A 20,282-nucleotide genomic window follows, 5' to 3' on the forward strand; every position below is an offset into this window, starting at 1 on the left:
CCGCGTCTCAGGCGCATGCTAGAAATAGAACCGACGCCTATTTTTTATGCGACACGCAAGCGTGTTGGAAGCGTTTCCAGGCAAAATAGAATAGGAAAATATGTTTATATGTCATTTTGACACAAATACATATTAATAAATGACATTTTGATGTTTGAAAGCATTTTGTTACAGTCTATGTTTGAAAGTCTCTAGGTTTACACCGGCATGCGCATGCCCAGTGTTGGTGAATGGTCATGTGATCCGCGTTTTCAGTCGTTTTAATGTGGACGGAGATCAATTCTAATACGCAGCTAAAACGCTGGTGTGGACGAAGATCGTATTCGTTTTAATTCTCCGTTTCTAAACGAAAACGCAGTAGTGTGGACGGGGCCTAAGGCTATGCTTAATTCTATAGGGTATAAATCATAATTGGCATTGGCATTGGCAAATATGTTTTTGGCAGATGCTTTTATGCAGTGGCCTACTTTGCATTCAAAATGTATTTAGATGTGTGGAAACTCCTGGGAATCAAACCCATGACACATATGTAGCGCCATGCTCAACTGTTCACGCTACACACATGCTACCGTTTGATCTACAGGAACGCAACCGACACAGAACAACTCAAAGCATTCCATTAATACCCACAATGCACTGCACACTTGCGGTTATCACATATTTCTGCAGACATTTTCAACAAAGAGCAAAAGGCTGAGGAAAATGTCCCCAAAAATGAAGACACTGGATTTCATTCCATTGACGTGAATGTGAATTATCCTTTGAAAATGCCAAGCGCTTCAGTTTGCCTGACTTTTTGTGTTGAATAATAATGACGGCTAAATGACAGTGATTATCGTTCCTTTTATCCTTCGACAGGCCCTTCTGTGAACACTTCAATCAGAGGAAGAGAAAATATGACAAATCAAGAAAGTAGCCATTGTTATGCATCATAAAGCACTGCAAGGCCACACGAAGCAGAAAAGTGTCTGTTATAGAGTTTGGGCTCAGCACATTACAGACTTTCTCTCTACAGGGGCATTAGTGTTTATGTGCATTAAATCAGCCTAATTATGTTAAGGTTTTAATAGAATGACTTTACAGCTGCTGAGGCAGAGTAATTTTATACTAGGAGGCAGTCCTAAAATCACCCAGACACACTCAGCCTAAGTGAAAGATGGAGTGCTGAGATACACTACGCTTATGGATCTCATACAGTTCATCTGTTAAAGTCTGTCAGAAGACTGGAGCTGGATTTGACTTCACATCACCCGTATATGAGCACCACGGCTCAATGCGTCAGAGCACCTGTGTCCACCACTAAGCCATGGCTCTGACAGCTGTTACACAATATACAGTGTGTTTAGTTTGCAGGGCTGAACTCTTGGTTTAGAATAACGCACCCTTAACGGCTTCCTTGAGCATTGCATCAGACTTCCTCTGGTTGAAGGAGTGCTTATGGCTTCTTTAAACAACACTCTAGCACAAACATTTCCAGTAGCTCTGATATCAATACACTAACACAACATACTGTGTGAGGTCTAGCAGTTGTGGCTTTCTGGTGAGAGGCTAATCCATCCTTTTGCTGTGGTTTTTTTGTATGTGTTTTTGTGGACCTTGAAAAGCAGGAAACAACAGGGGGAGGTGCTGATGTGAGAAGGACAGAGAAACATCTGCTGCTCCATTCCACGACTGCTGACTGACTTTGGTGGTGTTTGGACTTGGTCACATGTAAAATTCCTCTGAACCACATTTGTATATGACATATACAAATGACTTTAGGATAAAATTCTGGCCAAAACCGATAAGCTTATAATTATTACAATACAAGTTATTATACTATATTGTCTTATTTTTTTACATTTTGGCAACCCTTATTTTAGTTTTAAACCTGATTTTTGTGATTTACTAGAATACAATTAACCAAAAACAAAACAAAACAAAACAGAACAGAACAAAACAGCAGTGCTTGGCTTGGCGTGTGACCCTTCTGTACCTGTGGCTGAGCTGCGACCCCCGTAAGCTGGTCATGGTATCTTCCAGGTTCTGCCGGAGGTCGAGGACATTCTGAACGGTGCGTTTCCTCTGGGACTCGGGATCTGCAGAAAAGAGCAGAGAGGAGAGGAGAGGAGAGGATGAGTGACTGGTTAATGCAGGGATTTAGCAGTGATGTGGCCATACACACACACACACACACACACAAACATAAGATTTAACACTTTGTGGAGAACGGCCAACAAAAACATTAGCGTATATCAAGATGCATGATATCGAGCCATGTTCCACCTTTCCACTCACACACGTACAGTATCTCAGCTTTCAGGAACAACACACAAACGGCTTTCTCTCACACTGTAAGAGGGCAGAGCAAACGGAGCAGTGGAATATGGCGATTCAGCAAGCGGGCAGCTTTTCAGGCAGTACTCGAATGAATTAAACATTACATTTCCAGTCTGCCAAGATGCCAAAAGCACTTTCAGCTACTGTACTAGCAAGCTCACTTAAACAGGACATTAGTATTTATAAAAGGTCTCCTTTCAATTGAATTGCTTTCTTTATTTAGGCAAATGTGCTTATACAGATTTATTTGACATTCAAGCTGTAAAACTGGGGGGGATGCATTATACGTCTTAACTCGACACATGTTGAGGACTGTTTTAAAATTGCTGACAGTAAAAGTGCTGTATTTCATCTAATCAGCCTCCCACCCTAAAAAAAAACAGCGCTGCTCTAGCGTCAGATCGTAAAACCCACATAGCGCAGTTTACAAACACGTTCCCCTCCGGTTATCAGTTCATCAGTTTGGCTTCATACACACAGGATGGACTCGGATGGAATAAAATACTTGCGTATCACATAGAATGAAATGTGTAATGTTGTCAAATGACTCACTATGCTGTCAAGTCCACTAATCATTTTGGAATTAAAAACGGCATCGTCTTTTGACCAATCAAACAATGAGAAAAAAGATACATATTTACATACATACATATAAAAAATTATATTGCTTCATTCATACAGTTCATGTGTCACACTGGTAATTGAACGTTGAGCGCATTGCATTGTTGTATAAAGCTACATTATATAGATTGAGATGTATATACAGTGTATTTAAAGGGAATTAACGATATAGAATGTACTGCATGTACAGTACTGTTAGCTTGCTTATTGTGCTCAAGAGCATGATCTATGTCTTTCCACAAGTCATACTATAAAGAAACTGCTTCTAACCACAGGTCGAGAACTGTATACAACCACACAATTGTGTGAGGCTGTTTGCAAATGTTCGTTAAAACTGTGGTTTCGGGTTAATGTTAATAATGATAGAACTTGCAAGCATAGTTGTCTAGAGATGCTTTTGGCAAACGTATTCCTAAATTGGAACTAGTGATGCACTGACATATTTGACACTGAAAAATTCTGCCAAAATAGCAAAAAAAATGTTTCAGCAGAAATTGTTTTGGAGGGCCAAAATTAGCAACCTAAATAGATATCGCTTCTCAGATGACACATTTTAACTTTGTCAGTGACTATTTCATGCACACAATGTGGATACTAAAACTGAACATGTCAGCAATGTTGGCGGACTTCACCATGACAAAAAATTATGTTAGAGTTGCAACTGGTAAATTTAGTTAGGCTGAAATATTAAGAGGAGGCTCATTGCCAAAGAGCTTTCCAACGACTGGTTTATCACCTGTGAACATGATACCCCAAACAGCATCAATTATCCAATTACACAAATAATTTGTAATAATAATAATAAAAAAATAATAATTAATTACATTGATTAGTGCTTTGCTCTGCACTCGAAGTGCTTTACATATGGAAGGGGGAAACTCCTCAACCACCATCACTGTGCGTTACCCACCTGGATGATGGGACGGCAGCCGTATTGCCCACCACAAACCCCACAAATGTATTGGTGGAGAGGAGACAGAGTGATGAAGCCAATGAGTATATATGGGGATTATTTGGATGTCATGATGATGGACAAAAGCCAATGGGAATATTTGGCCAGGACATCCCTACTCTTTTTAAGGACCACAGACAGCCTGAACCTCAATTTAACATCTAATCCGAAGGACGGTGCTTTTTGACAGTATGGTGTCCCCATCACTATACTGGGGCATTAGGACCCAGACAGACCACAGGGTAAGCGCCCCCTACTGGCCGCAGTAACAACTCTTCAAAAATGTAATTACCAATACATTATCTTCAGTTTTGCATTTCGGCTAAATGAAAACTTAAATTCCATTTTCAGTGTTTTAGTAAAATAATCACTAATTGGAACTACTTTATGCACAATATGCATCCGGCAGCCCTACAATTTGGTGGGATTAGTCTCTACCTGTCCCTGCCACCTCACATCCCTCCAAAAACCTCATCACTCACACCATCTTGTATGTTTCCCCTGGGGTGTGTTAATCCTGAAGCTTGACCAGTCAGCACAGCAGGACCTCATGCCAAACCCTCTGTAATGACATCCAGACTGGCATTAGTCAAAGTCCTTCTTTTAATTCACTTTAATCTCCACCATAGAAAAATGATTGTGTGTGTTTGTGAGGGTGTGTGTAGTGGATCAGTACAACACATGGAGGTGGCCCATGGCTTTGTGATGAAAATGGAGAACCCCCCCATGTGGCCCCATGTGGAGTGTCTCTTCATTCAGGCATAATCTCATACAATTAGACTCATGAAATACAATGAGTCTCCCAGAGTGGTTCAAATGGGCTGCTCTGCAAGTGAGGATGGTGGTTTGGTTTAAAGCTAGTTTGGCTTGTACTGTACATAACTGAGGCCCTCTATCATATAGTTATGTTTGCTCTGCTCTAGGTTAGTTCACCCAAAAAAAAGAATTCTGTCATTACTCATCCGCATGTCATTCCAAACCCACAAGACATTTGTTCATCTTCAGAACACAAATGCATATCTTTTTAATGAAATCTGAGTTTTCTGTCCCTCCATTGACAGCTACGCAACTACCACTTTCAAGCCCCAGAAAGGTAGTAAAGACATCATGAAAGGAATCCATGTGACTTCAGTGGTTTAACCTCAATTTTATGAAACGACACAAGTGCTTTGTTTGCACAAAAAAAACATAATTTACCACTTTATTTATCAAATAAATATTAATCTCCAACATGCGTTCACAAGAGCACCATAATGCATACATGTATACATGTTGTGTTGACACGAGAGCAGACGTTGTTACGTGAACTCGCGTTGGAGATTAATATTTTTTAAATAGAGTGGTCATTTGTTTTAGGGTTTTTTTGGAAACAAAACACTCGCGTCACTTCATAAATTTGAGGTTAAACCACTGGAGTCACATGGATTACGTCTTCACTACCTTTCTGGGGCTTGAAAGTGGTAGTTGCGTAGCTGTCAATGGAGGGACAGAAAACTCTCAGATTTCATTAAAAATATATAAATATATATAGATTTTTTTTTGCACCCTCAGATTCCAGATTTTCAAAAAGTTGTATCTCGGCCTAATATTGTCCTATCCTAACAAACCATACATCAATGGAAAGCTTATTTATTCAGCTTTCGGATGATTTCAGTGATTTAAACAAATTGACCCTTGCGACTGGTTTTGTGGTCCAGGGTCACATTTGTGTTCTGAAGATAAGCGAAAGTTTTACGGGTTTGGAATGACATGAGGGTGAATAATTAAGGACATCATTTTCATTTTGGGTGAACCAACCCTTTAAAGGTTTTGAGTATTGATGAACACTTCTCTACGAAATAGTGTATGGTGACCTCACCTTACTTTCTCATCTAATAAGCAAATTAGAATGATTTCTGAAGGATCGTGTGAAACTGAAGACTGGAGTAATGATGCTGAAAATAAAGCTTTGCCATCACAGTAATAAATGACATTTTTAAATATATTACAATAGAAAACATTTATTTTTAAATTGTAATATTTCACAATTTTATATTTTTTTTAACCCAAACTTTTTTTTTTCTTTTTTTTTTGAGCACTTGGATTGTTCTCCCTGTTATTTTCTGTCTTACCTCTAACATCTATCATAATATAATAATATAATTGTCAAACAGAGCGGGTTTATCTGTTTGGCTAACCAATGGCAGCTGGCGGTATAAAAAGGAATCCTTTTGGGAAACATTTCACTTCGTTATTTTATGCCATTCCTTTGGTTATCACTTCCATTACATTTAATTTAGCAATATGTGTGTCATAAAACCAAAGATGAGTAGAGTTTAGAGCAAGCTGACCACAACCCCCCATTGACAAGATGACAATGATGGTGTCTGCAACAGTCTGCGTCTGAAAGGACCATTAACTCTCTGTGATAGCGCACATTAGAGGGCTGTGAGAGGGTAATTACCAGAAAATGGACAGATTTGAGAGAACATATTGGAGTCAGTGGATATTTTCCACCGAAAACATGCATAGCGGATTTGCTCCCATTCGTTAATGGATTCAGTATTCATATCTGTTGAAGATAAGCATGCATTTCGAAGAATTATGTGTAGTTGCATGTCCAAAAAACATTTGCAGAGAGTTTCCTCTCAGTAATAGGACATCGTGCATGGATTGTTCCAGTTAACAGTGGATGCATGTGAATTGTGCTGTTGACCGCTGGTGTAACGAAAGGAGACTGAGAAGATCATCACACTTCCACCCCCACGCCCACGGACCCCTGCGGGTCAGTCCAGCTGGCCAGTGCTGGAATGACCTATGCAGAGAGAGAGAGTTCATGAACCTATGAGGTGTCCATCACCCTGATGGATGAAGTCTAAGCACAGCCAGTCTGGCAGCACCACTCAATGCTGCAGAACATGCTCACGAAAACATATCACAGTGATTTCACCATTAAGAGGTGTGACATATAAGAACTATTGATTTCAGTGGCTTTGGGAATTAGCTCAATACTGAGATGATGGTGTCACTGAACGCACAGAACCGTTGCAGCACCATGTGCCAGTTAAAGTAGTCAAGCTGTTCAGATGTGAAAGGTCACAGTGGCAAGCAGAGGGGGTGCCAGAAAAATATGAATCCAATAATTTGTGGTGCTTGCTAAGAGGTAGAACAAACCCCTGATACCTCAAACCATGTGCATGTTAAGAAGATGTGTGCCATTACTTGTGATCAAATATGCCAAAAGCGGCAGAATGTCAGAGACTTGGGGGTCAGTTCTTGTGACTCACCTAGCAACCACTCCAAACATCATGACAACCACCACAACACCCTAGCAACAACCCTGAACACTGTAGCACTGGCCTGGCAATCTCTTAGAACACTCTAAAAACCACGTAGCAAAACCCTAGCATCCACCTGAAAACCACATCATCTGTATAGCAATGTCCTGGCAACCACATTACACATACAAATAACCATCTAGCAACCACCAGAACACCTTAGCGACACCCTAGAAACTACCCAGAACACAATAGCACTGACCTGGCAATCGCTTAGAACACTCTAACAACCACGTAGCAACACCCTAGCATCAACCTGAACACCACAGCAGCTGCATAGCAATGCCCTGGCAACCACCCTAAACACACAAACAACCATCTAGCAACCACCAGAACACCTTAGCCACACCCTAGCAACTACCCTGAACATCATAGACTGACCTGGCAAACACCCTGAACACATTCACAAACTCATAGCAACAACTAGAACACCTAAGCAACACCCTAGCAACCATCCAGAACACAATAGCACTGGACACCACATCAGCTACATAGCAATGTCCTGGCAACCACCCTAAACACACACACAACCACCCTAAACATCATAGACTGGCCTTGCAATCACAATGAACACATTAACAACCACATAGCAACCACCACAACACCTTAGCAACTACTATGAATACCATTGACTGGACAGTCAATCACCCAGAACATTCTAATAACCATGTAACAACACCAGAACAGCAATAGCAATACCCTGGCAATAACCCTGAACAGATTAACAATCACCTAGCAACCTCATAGAACACCCTAGCAAACACCCTTGACAAGCCTGGAAATTATCCAACGACTACATAACACGTTGGCAACCACCAGAGCACCATAGCAATCAAACAGAAATGTCCTGGCAGTCATCCTGAACACATTTACAACCATCTAACAACCACTAAAACACCTGAGCAACACCCTAGCAACCACCCTGAACACCACAGACTGGCCTGACAATCACCCAGAACACTCTAATAATGTAGCAACAACCTAACAACCACCATAACACCACAGCAGCTGCATTCCAATGTCCTAGCAACCACCTTGAACACATTAACAACCACCTAGCAACCACCACACCTTTGCAACACCCTAGCAACCACTCTGAACATCATAGACTCGCTTGGCAATAACTCAGAACACTCTAATAACCATGTAGCAACACTCTAGCCGCCACAAGAACACCATAGCAACTGCATAGCAACATCCTGGCAACCATCCCAAACAACAACTTGGCAGCCTAACAACCACCCAGAATACATTAGGAACTGCATTGCAATACCTTGTCAACCATCCAAAGCACTCTAACATTCTGGTGCATGTTTTGCACAAGTAAACAAAACTCATATATGATTCAGAAAATATATATTCAAATCGCTTCATATGACCACTGATAAAACAGATGTAAATGTTGGGGACAGTTTTAGACTCCCACTATTGCTTGGTTATCATGTCTGTTACCCTACACTAGATGGCACACATGCTTGGGCTTTTCCCTCTTCAGCTTGGATGAATCCATGCTTTAAAGATTGGCACTCCATCCAAAATGCCCAAGAGTCACATTCATTCACTGAGCAGTAGTAGTTAAAATCATATTAGATACACTTGAATTGACCACTCTAGGACAGTTCATTTCATTTTGTGCTTGATTTAAATCCGTCCCTCTCTACATTCATCCCAATGAAAGTACCAGCAGGGCAACCAAAACTAGCTACAGAAAAAACATTGGGGGGGTTTGTAGCTTTTTCCAGAATTTATTAGAGTATAACAAGCAAGCAACATAGCTATTTATGTCTTAATTCGAGGTGTTTTCTCTGAGAGGGCAAGAAAAGCAGTGCTTCCTTTAAAATTTAGATGAGAAAATAATCAATAGTCAAAATAAAGTCAAAACATGAAATGTCTATTGATGAGAAGGTATCTATAATAATAACAGCTGAACTGTTAGTAGTAACAGATAAAGACTATTGTATGCAAAATATTTCCAACCACCACTGATCTCATTATGAAAGTTATGTTACATGGGCTTTCTTTAAGACCGTCTGCCTGTGCCAAAGCAAGTTGCACGAGAAGCTCTGTAAAAAATCTTCTTTGTCCATGTTCAGTCATGCAACCGGCTGAAATTACCTTTGATCTTAAGTCACATGACTTGCAGAGCAGACTGAAAAGCATTAAATAATTATTAAGCATTTCTCACAAGCTTCAGCTTTAACTGGTGCCCTTTCTTGATGCAAATGTTTGCTCTCGGATCCCCAAAAGGAATTTATAACATACTACATCCTGAAACAAAAGACATTAGCCACTGTAGAAGGAGGGGGGCTCCTACCCCCAATCTCACTGCTGCATCTAATCAATTCCACGCAGTTGTTAAGCACAGCTCTCGTTTATGGTAATTAAAGCCTCCCCACTACATGGGGTAAGGTTGACGGAAAGGTCCAAGACCATTAGACTTCCTGTTTTCCAAATCGGCTCGGGCCCAGAGGACCCAGCTGCAGCCGGGGTGAGGGAATGAGGAAATTAGGGATGCAAATTTCTCCCCCCGTCGCAAACACATTCTCAGGGGGAAAGCTAATGAATCAAGGCTAGCTGGTTAAATGTGGATGGGGGGACTGCAGTACACCTGCCTCCCCCTTTTTACACCCTCATCTACTTGTGATGGGGTGCTAAGAGAAAGAGTTGAAAGCAGCCGCTACCAATTCAGACGTTCTCTTTTCTCTGCCTATTCAGGGGCATACAAGTTGATTCAAGACTGTCCGGGGAAAAGCAGAGACACTGGGAGAATTCTAATGGTACATGCTTTGAAACAAAAAGTGGCATCAGGCCGACAAACAGAGAACCAACAGTAGCTTAGTTTGTGTGTTACAATAATATACTGTGACGACAAAGCACTAGGAGAATGGAAGCTTCCAAAGGAATGGGAGGACTCTACTGTACGTATATTTAGCTCAAAAGAGAACACAATAAAAGAAAGGCTGTAAAGTGTGTTGCATTCTAATGGGATACTTTCTAAACCCACATAAAGAACTTGTCAAATGCTTTCACTGGCAAAGTCACACCTCATTTAAAGGGGTTTAAAAATGACCGTTCATCACAGGATGAAAGATTAACAGTAATCCCATAATTACAGTTGGCGTATAATTGGGATTTATGGGGCCCTCAGAAGTGGCTCTAGAACTTGGATTGTGATTTCATGGTCTTTATTGTTTAGAAAAGATTTGGGACATGCAATAGATAACTGTCCAACAGATAGCTATTTAAAGATGCCATTTAAATACAGTTTCCTGGTTTAATAATCCTCTCAACACCAAAATGTTGAGATTTTGAGAAGACGACTCACGCAGAGTCAGTTAGATCAGATCACATATCTTAATGAAAAGTAGTCATGCATGCTAACCCTAATGACCACATCTTCTGGATCTGCTCCAAATCCATGGACCTCTAGAGTCTCCTGAAGAGGTGAGAATCCAACTGAGGGAATCACAGTTCCAGTAATTGAAACATCCTGTAGAACTTCCAAGACATTGTTGCAGAGTGTCGAACCCAATATTACAACATCTAAACACAAGACTGTGAAACGGTTTCATCTCTGAAATACACTATCAGCTTAAAGTACCATCTACACCCAAGGCTGCCACATGGTCTCAACAGCTTAAAAGACTGAGAGTGTCTTCCTAATGAGTAGCTGACGCATAGCCTGTCAATAGAGAAGCTAATAGGGTGTAGACCGATGCTTACTGGAACCATCTTTGGCCTTTCTGAGAATGCTGTGAGAGCAGTAAGTGAAATGGACAAACTAAATGGATGTCAGAGAGTGCTAACAGCTCTGAAGACAAATTTTTGGCAGAACTGCACCACTTTTCTAAAAGGTCTTGTCTGGAAAGTGAACACTGTAAAACAAAGCGCACAGCACTGGCGCTCTTGTTGGATTCATTGGTATTTTTACAAATGATGGTCGATTTCCATCCATAATCATTTTTATTTTCCATGTTTTATTACCAGCGCCGAGGAACAGATGATGTTTAATTGGTTAATTAAGGTATGCTAGGTGACAGGGATCTAAACAAGTCCAAATGAATCCCATAGGGATGTTAATGTAGTTTAATGGCCTAGCATTGTGCCAGAGAAACATTTTGCACTACTTTGACAAACTGGCTAATATTTTATTAACAATACACTGCGATACTCTTAAATTACTCTGAGTAGGAATTCATTTCAGACTCATTTGTGGTGTAGGGGATATTGTATAGTTACCCGCTCCCCCACCACAAGTTTGTTTCATTTCTAGTTTACCCTATGACTCTGTGTTTGTGTTTTTCAACTCTAATCCTTTACTCCAGTCAGGGTGCTTGGAGACAAAGTGGTGACCTCGACAACATGAAAACAGGAAGACATGTACACACGCAAGCACACAGCATCTGGTCAATGAAGGGACTCTTAAATAACAATAGAGTGTCCTGCAGACGCTTCAGCCAAATGGTAGAAGACACACCACGGGAAATGAGAAGACAGACTGGCATATCCGCACAAAATCACAATAATATCCTTGGGGGATAACTACAGAGGAAGAAAACGGTGATGCTCTGGTCTTATAATGCTGGTGTTGTTTCCAGAAAGTATTATAAGACTTCCTTATCTTGCCTCACTCATGTTGCAATCCCATGACACTTTTTGCAAAATCATACAAGAGGCTGAACTGAATCAGAACAGCTGAGAAATTCTAATGAAATAGTCGCCAAAAAAAAAAAAGAAAGAAAAAAAGACCTACTGCCATGACGAATCTGATTTGAAGTTCAGAGATATTCAGCCAAGAAAGAAAAGCAAAGGGAAATATTTCTCACAACACCAAGGCTGGGAAAATTGTAGTGACATTTAAACACAATAAAGCAAGGCTGCAACACTGCATCCACCCTATTGGACACAAGTTTTGGGCCATAATGTCAAACATAATGTCTTTCTTATTGTGATGATTGGAAAAGATGGCTTCCTATTCATGAATGCATCTGACATGGCGAAGGGAAATCCCCTTTTTAAATTTATTTTAAGTCATTTAGCTCTCAGAGGACTGCAATAATCTGTTGACAATATGTTACTGTGGTAGCTTGTAGTCAAAAAAATATCTCAAACTGTGACAGGTTGTATTTCAAACTGTGACAGGTTCATGCTGTCAAGCTCATTTGACAGCATTTGTTGATTACCACAAAACAATTTTCAATTTCTATTAAAAAACAGGTTATTCTGAGGCATTTAGAAGTGAAAGTGCAAGTGAATGGGGCCAAGTTGGCTGTCTAAATCATCCGTTGTTTTAGGGTCATGGAAACAAAGTTGTGAAATACCAATTTACTCAGAAAAGGTTTGCACACATCTTTTTTCCATGGTAAATCACATTGCATATGTCTTGTGTCGATAATACTGAAACAGTATTTTTACATGTATAAGGTCAACTCACTTACATTGTAAAAGAAGGCATTCATTTCCAAAGGCCTGGAAGGCCTATCTTCCTGCTCAGTGGAACAGTTGAAAGTGAACTTAAAAAAAAATTCCCCCTCAGGGAAAGCTTATTCCACACCACTCACAACTGACCAGAAGCAGTAATGTTTGGTGAGGAATCCCTACATGCCCAAGGGCAGGGAAGAGTGAAGTGGGAGTGATGCCCAAACAACTGCAGGGTTTGTAAACTGACTGGCGCAGAGAAACCACTAACACCACAGCTGCATCTCTTGCAAGCCTCTCAAGACTTAAGGAGGTCCAACCCAGCTGTTGTTGTGCCCAATTACTACGACCAGCGGACACATTTTCAATGAAGACAGAGTCGTAAAAAGAGGTCCATGTGGAACAATGTTTTCTTGCCAAAGATTGAGCACAAGTGTTGCTCAATTTCTTCTGAAGCTCAAGGAGGTAAGAGGTGGTGCAATGCTGTATGACAAACAAAAACATAATAACTCTGAAATGACTTCAGGCCAAAGTGATCCCATCACACCATGTAGGGTCAAAGAGACCAGCTGTGGAACAGGAGACCATGTGTGGAGGGAACACGAGATCAACCGCTTCTTTCCGCTTTGGGGCGAAATGATTGCTTTTAACAAGGACTCTCCAGTCTTCTTCTTAAAGCAAAGATGAGGAGATCTGTCTGAAAGCAGCTAAGAAGAATATTTGAATGCATAGTATACGCATATAGAGTTGTATTCAGCAGAGAAGACACAAAAGTAAATTACTTATTATTCTCAATGATTTAAGAATTTCTAAAATACTCCTACTGTATGTAGGGGATACCATGACAAGATGAGTCACTTTGATTGAACAGGGTCATTGATTAAACAGGCTTGGAACTTTATAATTTACAATAATCATGGATTTAAGGTGAACCAGTTCTAAATCTGACCAACCATGCATGCCTGATTGAACTATGACTTTGTCACCTGTGTGCCAAAACAGCCATCGTTTTGCTAAAACCATTGTTAATGGAGTAAAGAGAGACATTGGGATGTTTGAATTTATAATGGCTTTATTGCCATTGACAAACAGCACATCTGTGACAAAAACCAACAATCTCATTCTCTTAGCGTGTAAGTGTTTACTCTAGACCAGTGTTTTTAAAGAATTTGAGCAGCCTCACTGTATAGTTTTATACATTGGCAGCTATTGCTTAATGGGCCATTCACAGTTGATCTGAAGTAAATCATTTTCAACAAATGTGGGGTGATATTAGCTTTAGAGACCATTGGCAATGTGACAAAAATACAGTACAGTTTGTTTGGATACAAGTAAAACAGCACATAAATAGTCACCTCAAGTTTCATTGCCTGGTTTTGTTATCTATAATACTAGAGCAATGATAACTTTAGTCACAATTAGTGACTACTGGGAAAAGAGTTGATTTCTTGCCCTATATTCACCCAGGCAAACCCAAGATATGTCCTCACATAAAACTGAGAAAAGCTTACACAATCATTTCCCCACGAGTGTTTTAAGCAGCCAACATCCGGGATATACGACAGGAAAACGTAATGCTGTTTATGTGGTGTTTTCTAACGACTGAAAAAAAGCTGTAATGGTGGGGGCCGTCTCAACCGCAAAACAATTAAGGCCTTCAAAAACAGGACTGTGCAACTACTGCACATAAACCACCACTTGACTTGAAAAATAACTGGACATTTGAGCAAGACCCACAAAACAGCTCTCACTTAACTGACATAAAACAGGCTAAATATGTGAATCCAACCAAGAGTTGACTATTTTACATGGAAATGTCCTGGAAAGTATTGCTCTTTTGAGAGTTATTTTACTTTGCTTAAATATAGGGCTGCTTCCAGCTCTAGTTTGTTGACGACTAAAACTCTGTCTGTGCTGAACAGGCTGAAACTGCAAATACATGGACAAAACAAATAACCAAAGATTGTTTCGCAATATTTCGTAATGTTTTAAGAGATAAACAAACATTATTTCCATGTTGCATGCTTGCATAAATGAGCAGATTATTTCCACTCCTTCGTTTTGCAGACATGCAGAAATTCGATTGGGACTTAGATTGCATTGGTCGCACGCAGCATGCTGAGGCATGGAGATGTTGGTCATGACAGTAATCACATTATGAATCTGTTGGCCGTCAAAACAGTACACAAGTCATCGACTCAGTGCTCACAAAATGGAGACGGTCAGGTTGTACGTGTTTCCATGTTAACAGAGTTTGTCGAACCAAAACTTGACCTTTATTTGTGGTTCCTCTTTCAATTCCTGTTCTTACCATGGTTTGCTATTAAGTGCAATCTGGTCATCAGAACCATGTTTTGGTCAACAGACAAACAAAGTTATGTTCAATTATATAGTATATACTGTATCTATACATTGTTACAGCACTATAATTTTGTTAGCACAAACTATTGTATACATTACCTCAGTCTTATATTTACGCGACTCCGACTCCAAGTACCACACATGACGCACACAGCAGAATCAACTCACCTTATACAAAGTAAAAAAGTGTACCATTTTAATATATTATACCTGCATTATTATCCTTGTAGGCATTTGATTTGAATCGCATTCACACAGTATATACTGAGCTTGTTGCAATGCTGGTTTCAAAGTTGGTATTGCCTTCTCCACGAAGGATATATGTTAAGTGTCATTATAATTTTACTAAAACCGTATCTTGAAGGTATAATTATGCTGCCTACCTTTTAAAACTTTGGTGTTGGTCCAGTTACTATGATGCCTAAAACTGCTGCCTACGTAGGGAGGTCACTAGGTTTGGGAACAGAGAACTAATGATGACCACCACAAATAAAATATACACCTTCCTTTATACATTTAAATAAAAGCTGTATACATAGCTGTATGTCTGTGGTTTCCCTTGAGATCAGCTCTTACACAACCAGACCTGGTTGAAATGAAATCATGCACACTGTGAAGAGGAGGCCTGCAGCATGCTGGGATGTCAGTCAGTTTGACTTTAACCCTTTCGACAATTTCCTGGCTTGTCATGCTCAGGAAAACATAATATGCACAGCAAAACCACTGCATATTAGTGATGGTTTCCTTTTAAAAGGGGCTGCTTGAATTAACAAACCCATTTCCTGTACATTATCATTTCTCTAACTGCCCAATGCACCGGTCTACAGCCAATTTAATGTGGACACACATTTATCGTGCATAACAGCCCAACAATATCACATTCAGGAAATGAGGAAATCCTGTGCCATGACTTACGAAATGCTTCCAGGTCATTGTGCCTTGTTCTAGAGGAAATGGATTAGATTGACTGCAGTCTTGACATGAAACTGAGATAAATGTATTGTTTTATTGTATCATTATAATTTGGCTGCTCTAAAAGTTCAAATTTTCTACTTTATTTTGTAGATCAGTACAAGCACAGCAGCCTCACCCTGAATGTGGCTGTCAGCAGCAATCATGTCCAGTCTAGTGCTTCTGCAACCCAGATCTCAATCCAGGCAGAGATGGAAATGATGATGAAGAAAAAGATAGCAGTAAAGTGCCCCTGATAAGAGGCTCTCAGTAGCAGAATGAGACACTGAGAATAAATTGTCTCATTAAATTACTAATAATGTAATATGTAACAATAATGTAATAATAATGTAATAACAATCTAATAGTGTATGTAATGCAGATTAAAACTACATACAAGTTAAAACAAAATTAACTTCTGTATTATTTAGCACACATTTTTGAGCGAAACTGAATATTCAATGCAAAAATAATGGAGGGTGTGGCTTGGTTTTATTCATCAGGATTTTACTGGATTGTTAAAAGAATTTGCAGGGGCATATTATTGGTTAAAACGTTTTTTTTTGTGCAACTTTTGTTTTTTTTGCAACCTAAGTCTTCATTATCTTCATGTGCCGTTAATCCTCAAATTCAAAGGCTATCCTACACAGTAGGATATTTGGTTTGATAAAGCTCTTATCAACACAAAGTAAGAAGCATCTGTCAAGTTCCTTATGGTGGTGGTTGAGGAGAGATTCCCTGATATGATTGTAAAGCACTTTGGGGGTACAGTAGTACATATAGCGTTATATAAATGCCTCATTCATTCATTCCGTAAGTATTTAGAAGACATGTTTCGGTTTTCCATCTGATCTTAGTAGTGATTCTCTTAATCCTCCACTGGTGGCTCCCAATTATCACTGTCTAATACCAAAGGCATCTAAGCACTTAAGCAGAATGTTTCCATATTTCCAACTGGAGACCGAATTTACATAATTATAAAGTGTTGGCTTGACTTGCCAGTTATACTGATCAAACTATTTTGAATTGTATCAGAGATGTTGCTTGGTGGGCAGCGCTCATATTTCGACCAACTACGGCGCTGCTTATGCAGACATGACCTCGCATCACCTATCTTAACATTTCCTGATCCTCTTCCCCCACCTTCTTTCTGTTGTTTCCTGTCTCATCTCATACCAGATAGCTATCATTAAAACTGTAAAAATAGCCTAAATAAAACAGAAAGACTTTATTTTGTATTGGGCAGTACTTCATATTGTGATTGCAAAAAAGAATCCCTCACAACAACACTTGGAGGCATGGTGTCTTGTGTAATTGAGTTTTGTGGAGTCAAAAGCAGAGGCAGTAGCCAAGCAATACTAATGCAGTCAGTCACACATGCATGTTTCAAACCCCAGAGGGAAGCTTTGAACCTTTTCTTGCACAGCTAACCCTGGTGTGCAGCACAAGCTAAAGGAATCAACAGTAATGTACGGAGGTCAAGATGTTGAAAAGAATATCAAATCCAGATCAGCTGTACAATATAAGACCATTTTTTTTCCCAATTCCACCCACCCCCATCCCTCAGCAGGTGTCGAGCGGCAAGGTCAAAATAAGCTCCAGGGAAGGAAGGGAAATGAGTATAGCTAATAGACTGAATTCCATTTTCTCATATCTCAACTCAATGGATTCACTTCACACCACATATTTTTGGCTGCTCTAACGTTAAAAAAGCCATACACTGAGGCACTACCTTAGAATTTAGACTATTGTTCAGTGTCAGATTGTTGAGAGAGAATTTCTACTTGCTAATCACACTTAAATCATCACTTACCATGTTAAATATTAAAGTATCATGTGACTACCTAGCAAGGGAAGATGACTAAACAATAGCTGAGCGCAAAGGTAAATAGCTAATAAGTCACCACACTGTTAATGTATTCTTAAATAAAAACAAAACGCACAATGTCCATGTGTCGTTGCCATCTCATTCTGAGTCACTGACCTTCTCAAAGAGTGTGACATCCCTATTATTCTCTTTTGAAGTACCCCGGTAACAGAAAGAGGGAGAGGGAAGGGGAGAGAGGAAAATAGAGGGGGACCATCTGTCAACTGCCCCAGAGATCAATGGCACCAGCGGCAAGGCTAAATATGTTGCCCACCATGACTTGAAAACAATTCAACCGAGCGAGGTTTATTTTTAAGTTCCCACAATGACATCAAGCATCATTTACTGAACTGTTTCTAGTGTTAGTTTGTTTACATTATTTACAATGATGTGTGCTGAACTGAGGCTTATCATTGATGTAGAATTGGTAAAATATCTGCAAAAATAACAATAGTAAATAAATCAATGTAGACGTCCAAACCAGCAGCTAAGGATGCACATTCTGAAGATTAGGGCAGTATGTCAACTCCACTACAATGGTAAGGCAAATATACCCCTGGATCAACGCCTACCCCCCGGATTGGAGCGCAGATTGGTCTCATCCAATACGTGCACAGATGCAAGGCATGAGCTTGCAATGTAAACAAAAAGGGATGCAGCGATTGTTCAATGGAAGTGTTTGAAATGCAACAATGAAAATCACTAACATGCAGTTGCAGCTTTGAGCCAAGAATAGATGTATGAATAAAGAAAATGTGCATAGTTATGTGAGCAGCACAGGATGAATAAGAAATAGAAAGCGAGGCGGTTGCTAAGCAAGAGCAGGGCTGGGTTGAGCTATAGAGGTGATGCTGGATCCGTCAGCCAGGCAGCATTGCTCATTCCTCAGCATTGCAAGCGGATTAGTGGATCTTATTATTACTTACCCAACATCTGACTGAAGAGAAGCTGCTCCAGGTCCCCAAGTACCGTTACAACCAGTTCAGGGTCCACCTTTAGGAAGGTCTTGTCTCCTTCCTCTGGTTCTGGTGCATCTTTGCCCCCTCCACCTCCACCTGGTGTGGCTGCTCCCGAAGTGCCATTTACAGATTTCTTACCATTAGCCTTAGCCTTGCTGGACAAGATCTCATCATCCGACTTGCTATCATCTGCCAGCTCTTGAGCTTTGCTGATGGGTTTGACCTCAGCATAAGGACCCTTAGGTATCCGACTAGGTTTTCCCAGCTTGGAGGGTGGGTTAAAGGGTTTTGGCTTTCCTAGAAACAGTGAATGTTCCGACTTGGAAAGGTTTTTGGAAAGAGGGATACCCTTGCCAGTACCCCCTCCGGCATCTTTGAGCTTTCCTGACTTGTTCTGACCTGCCCCAGGTTTTTCCATGTCATCCGACCACTTGGGCTGGTACAGGTGCATCTTCTTCTCAGCGTCCGTAAGCACGCATAGATTGGTCAAGGACTTTTGCTTGCGCAGGTTGCTAGGAACTGGAAGACGACCCTCAGAGTTTCCTGCTCGGTAGACCTTTAGCTCAGCCCGAGGAGTAGCCTGTGGGAGCCCTGACTTGCCCCTTTTTGCAGCCATGCCCCCAACTCCTTTGGCACCCGCCTGGCCCTGAGGGGTCTTGGCTTTGGAGGTTTTGTCAGCCTCAGTCTCCAGATCTACTCCTTGTCCTCTTGGGCTACCCCCAAGCATTCCTCCTGCGTGAAACCATGTAAAAGCATCAGTGAGTCAAAGGGTTTTACAATCAAGCAAAAAAAGAGACAAGGTACAAGGTTTGCAAGCTCTGCCGCTTGCTGCCAAATCCTTATCACAGGTAGAACTAGCTCTCCAACAACACATACAGAAAGACCAGTCAGTAGATCCTGTATTGAAGAGGTAATCCGTGTAGCCGGTGTCTTTAGCATGTAAATCCAGCATCTGGGTCCTCTCAGTTAGACTGCCTCAGTTGCAGCTGCTCTAGTGCTACCCAGTCACTCATTTTCTCTCTCTTTATCTCTCTCTCTCTCTCTTTCACTCTCCTCCCTTCAGCAGTGTCTCGCTGCTTTGCTGTGCAGCAGCAGAATGACAGAGAAGACGGACGCAGAAACGGTCCCTCCCCTTGCTCCCCCGCACTCATTCAACCACACACACCCTCCTCCTCCTCCCGCTTCTCTTCTGGCTCCCTCTCTCTTTTCCTCTTTCTCTCTCCAACACACCCACTCTAAAGATGCTATACTGCTCCCCTGCACAAGTGTTATCGTATGAAGGACCTGTGGTTTAAACCGTTGCCTGTCAGCAAGCTTCCTTTACTGGCTCTCTTTGGTTCACTACAATGCTCTGTTATCATAAAACCAATAATGTTTTCACTGCAAGGACATAATCACTAGTAACATTATACTGTCAGACTTGTGTTGATTTTAAGAAATGTTATATTATGAAAAATGATTTAAATGACTATTTTAGAATATCTAGGAGCTTCTGTAAAAACTGTGTTTGCTGCATG

The 20,282-nt window shown here is 40.6% G+C and overlaps 1 protein-coding gene across 2 annotated transcripts in view; it reads right to left on the minus strand.

Moving 5' to 3' along the window:
* Nucleotides 1-20,282, minus strand: part of nav1a (neuron navigator 1a) — a 127,622-nt gene that overhangs the window by 89,527 nt on the left and 17,813 nt on the right. The window contains exons 1-3 of one of the 2 annotated variants that reach the window (XM_084428931.1): nucleotides 19,642-19,712; nucleotides 18,733-19,497; nucleotides 1,976-2,078 (exon numbers count right to left, since the gene is read on the minus strand). In XM_084428931.1, the coding sequence (XP_084285057.1) occupies nucleotides 1,976-2,078; nucleotides 18,733-19,492 (863 nt within the window). In that variant the 5' untranslated portion in view covers nucleotides 19,493-19,497; nucleotides 19,642-19,712. Of the gene's footprint in view, nucleotides 1-1,975; nucleotides 2,079-18,732; nucleotides 19,498-19,641; nucleotides 19,713-20,282 lie in introns of those variants that run through there. The other variant, XM_084428930.1, reaches the window with a different exon arrangement.

This window comes from Rutilus rutilus (genome assembly GCF_951802725.1).
Source record: "Rutilus rutilus genome assembly, chromosome: 13".
Classification (NCBI taxonomy): Eukaryota; Metazoa; Chordata; class Actinopteri; order Cypriniformes; family Leuciscidae; genus Rutilus; species Rutilus rutilus.